This window comes from Asterias rubens, chromosome 3, assembly GCF_902459465.1.
Source record: "Asterias rubens chromosome 3, eAstRub1.3, whole genome shotgun sequence".
In the NCBI taxonomy this organism is placed as follows: Eukaryota; Metazoa; Echinodermata; class Asteroidea; order Forcipulatida; family Asteriidae; genus Asterias; species Asterias rubens.
In genome coordinates, this window is record NC_047064.1 from 21,846,427 (window position 1) to 21,850,107 (window position 3,681).

General features: G+C 38.6%; 1 protein-coding gene across 1 annotated transcript; it reads left to right on the top strand.

Annotated features, from left to right (window-relative positions):
• The first annotated feature begins 1,293 nt into the window (after positions 1-1,293).
• Positions 1,294-3,115, top strand: LOC117287840. Its single transcript, XM_033768391.1, has 2 exons — positions 1,294-1,371; positions 2,463-3,115. The coding sequence occupies exons 1-2, from the start codon at positions 1,359-1,361 to the stop codon at positions 3,113-3,115; spliced, it is 666 nt and encodes a 221-aa protein (XP_033624282.1). The 5' UTR covers positions 1,294-1,358.
• Positions 3,116-3,681: the final 566 nt, after the last annotated feature.

Sequence of the window (3,681 nt, forward strand, 5' to 3'; positions counted from 1 at the left end):
TCCAGAACAGAGGGTAAGAAGAAACGGTTTTAGAAATATTAAGTTGCAATTTTGTTTTGGTTAATTGATTTCACTGTCATCGGATATAATGTGATATAGACTTCAAATAAAATGAATGAAGTATAACAAAAATATGACCAACTTCAACAAAGACTCGCCATAATTCCAACAAAATGACCATCATCCGAGTCCATCATACCGAAGTTTGTGGATCGGAGAAACCCCTGCATTGGCCTAAGCTTTGTTTTGAGTTGTGGTGGTTCTTGGATCGGGAAGAACCGGTGGTTTGACAACTCGACGTTTCTATCAGTAAATTTGGTTTGTCTTCAAAAGAAGGCTGGACTTATTGCTGTATGCTACCTAAAGTAATTATTCCACTCTTCGTCTCATTTTGTCTTATTTTTTAGGTCCAATAATAATTTTTTATCAATTTTATACTATGATTACAACCCATTTTATTTTCCTAGAAAAAAATTCAGATAATTGTTTCGAGGACCTTTTGTGAGTTTCGTAATCTCTTTATTTCACCAACCGGGTGGAGCGAACGAACGTTGTGTGCGATATTGTTCAAATAATGGGTCACATTCGACCTACTACATGTATACACAATGGCACCAGTGTGTGTTTCACAATGTTAATGAGTTCTATGTAACGACCCATACTGATTGATAACATTGAGGAACTGATAGATAAATTAAAAGAAGTAGTAGTACATTAGACATGTATCAGTCATACCATGTCTTTGGCAGAATTTTCTCTTTGATACTTCGCAATGTTATGATACATTGCTTCAAATAAGGTGATGTCTGTATTAAGGTCAATGTTCTGACATCATCGACCTACCTAAAAAGCAATAGTACCATCGTGTCTTTGACACTGTTATCAGACAATGGCAAAATGTCAATAATATTATTGTGATAACATTGAAACTGATAAAGAAAATAATAATAATATCTGCAGAACAAAAGACAATTTGTATCAGTCATCACAATGTCTGTCACGAAGTATAACTTCGACACTTTTATCAATTTTATCATTAAACTTAGATGACGATCTGAGAATTATTGCCAGACGCCCAAGGACCATCCAAACACCAGTGTCACATTGATGGAATTGATGAAGACACCCTTTGCTTGATTTTTCCTGGTTCTTCTGTATTTTATAATCCTGTTTTGTGACTTGCTAGTTTAATGTTCAGGGTTGCTTTATTTTTCCCGGTAGCTATCGCGCTGCTCGTAAGCCTTGTCGACGGCGGGGCGTGGACTGCATCAAACACGGCGGGGACTACGGGCTCGTTGCAAGGCCACTATCATGCGTGGTGGGCCATCGTCCAGCTACCCAAGTCCACGGTGGAGAAGATGCTTCCAGCAGGTATCGTTATAGGGTCTTAAAATGTTACCATCAGATCAATTGGATAGGTTTTCTCATTTCAAAACTTGGCAATAATATTTACAGGGTCCATGCGATGTATTTTTTTAAAAGCAATTATTAGATATTTTTTTCATCTTATTTTAAATTTTCGCATTGCCATTTTTCAAGTATTTTGCGCCTTTTTGTTATGCTTATGCAAATTTCCATATTCGTGAGATAATGTGACATCATGCATCGGGCTTAAATCTCAATGTTGCAGTTAGTTTATGCACAAACAGAGGAAATACATAATGTTATTTCGCTGTCGGTTATCTTTTTCTTCTTAAGTGGTTAGAGTGTCAGCTCATGACAGTAAGCTAAGCAACTTTCCTCACAAATTCCTTTAACATGCACAATTTTGTGTGCACAATTTCATTTTTGTTCAAAAAGAAATGACCTCAATGCAAAAGAGAGAACATAATTTTTTTAAATCTACAGAACATTACTTTTCGATGAAATTAACAAAAAACACGGATGTCAATTAGTTTCACTTAAGGAAGTTATACCTTAAAGTATCCTCCTAAGAAAGTTTATCATCGGGGCTCTGTTAGAAAAAAAAATCTGAATAAATTCATAAAAACATTATATCAACACAGGGGCTAGGGTAGGCCTACATTGTTTTGGGCAATAAAGTTGAAATTATGACCCTTCACAGAAATTTGAACTTGACACCAGAAAATGAGAACTATTATTTATTTGGAAAACTCAATGCACCTGTTTGTTTCCCATAAGCTCGGCATAAAAAAACCACCAACTGAATATACAATCAGTTGAATTATCTGAAGATGTATAACACTTAGCTTTCACTAGAAAGTTGCCCGTGGCTGATAGCGTGAAACCCGGCGTCTAATATTTATCTGTAACTGCGTCGATCTTAAAGCAACAGGCTAAATAAAATTAGTTGTAAACTCAATTATGCCATTTTTGTAATTTAAACTGATGTTCAAAATAATGATGATCAATCTGAAGTCATTTACCCTCATTTCGGCCTGTAAAAAGAATTTGGCAATTTGGCCTGTAAAATGAAAAATTGCCTGTTATTATTCAATCAGGTCGTCCAATGGTCCTTGAAGAGATATCTTTACCAGGTCTTCTAGCTGACCATCACCCAGTCGTACTGGAGATTGGTACTGAGCATGACGTAGGGCCAGTCGGCTTCCCAAAATGGCTCCTCATAAAGTTCCCGGAGTTCAAGCTGGACATTCCATTTGTCTCAACAGCGCCCTCAAGCGGTGGTGACACCCACACTAGCCTGAACTACAAGTCCATCGTGTACACCGATTCAAAGTTTCTGAGTTTCTCGTCGCGGTTTCAGTACAACCTTAATGCTAAGAAGGCCACCATTAAAATGACTGATACCACTTACGATTTAACATTTGAAGGGAATAAGTTTACTGCTTCATTTGACCCGTCAGGTGAATTTACTTCCCCAGAAAACTTCTCAAACTTTGCTGTTTATCAAAACATCATGTCCCAAACATGGTTCGGGTCTTACAACAGCAACAAAAAAACATGTGCCAGCCACTACTACCAGTTCGACAGTATTCAAGTCCGACCAGCAAGTATGACCATGCAAGCACAGACTGGAGTACTGGATGTACATTTCCCGGATATTCAAATCAATACCCCATCTGTGACTGAAGCACTTGGTACTGTGGAAGTATGGGCTTGCTTTACCATCAGTAACCCATTCGACTGTCTTTAAGGCCCTTTTCGAAACCTAGGCTTCGGCTTTGGATTCGGCTTGAGGCTTTCGTTCTCTCGTCTGGCGCTCTAAGCGCATATTATGCACTCCCCGCGCAAATTGTCAAAACCGACGGGGCCAAGCTAGCCTGAGCCGAATCCACAGCAGCAGACTTCACCACTTCCACCTAGGACACTGGTTCGAATCACGCCGGGGGCACTATGAGGATTGGGTTTTCAGAGCCTATAGCCTGACTGTGGGGGTTTTCCCTGGAATAATTGTCTTGGGTTTTCCTCCAACATTTAAAACTGAAAGTTCCTTTCTTGTTTTCTCTCCTCTTGGTTCTTGGCTTGGTAGGTTCGCCTTTCAAAGAGTCCTTGGCTTCACAACGGGAATAAATGAAGTGATATTATAACTATTCGTCTGTTCGTTCCTCGTAACCCCTGAAATTCTGAATAGACTCACTCCAAAGAGCAAATGCTGCATATATTTCAATGCACCAGTCGGCAAAATAAATGTTTCAATGATGTTTATAATTGATAGTTAGTTTAGTACCATAATTAAATATTTTGCACAATGTGCTCCCA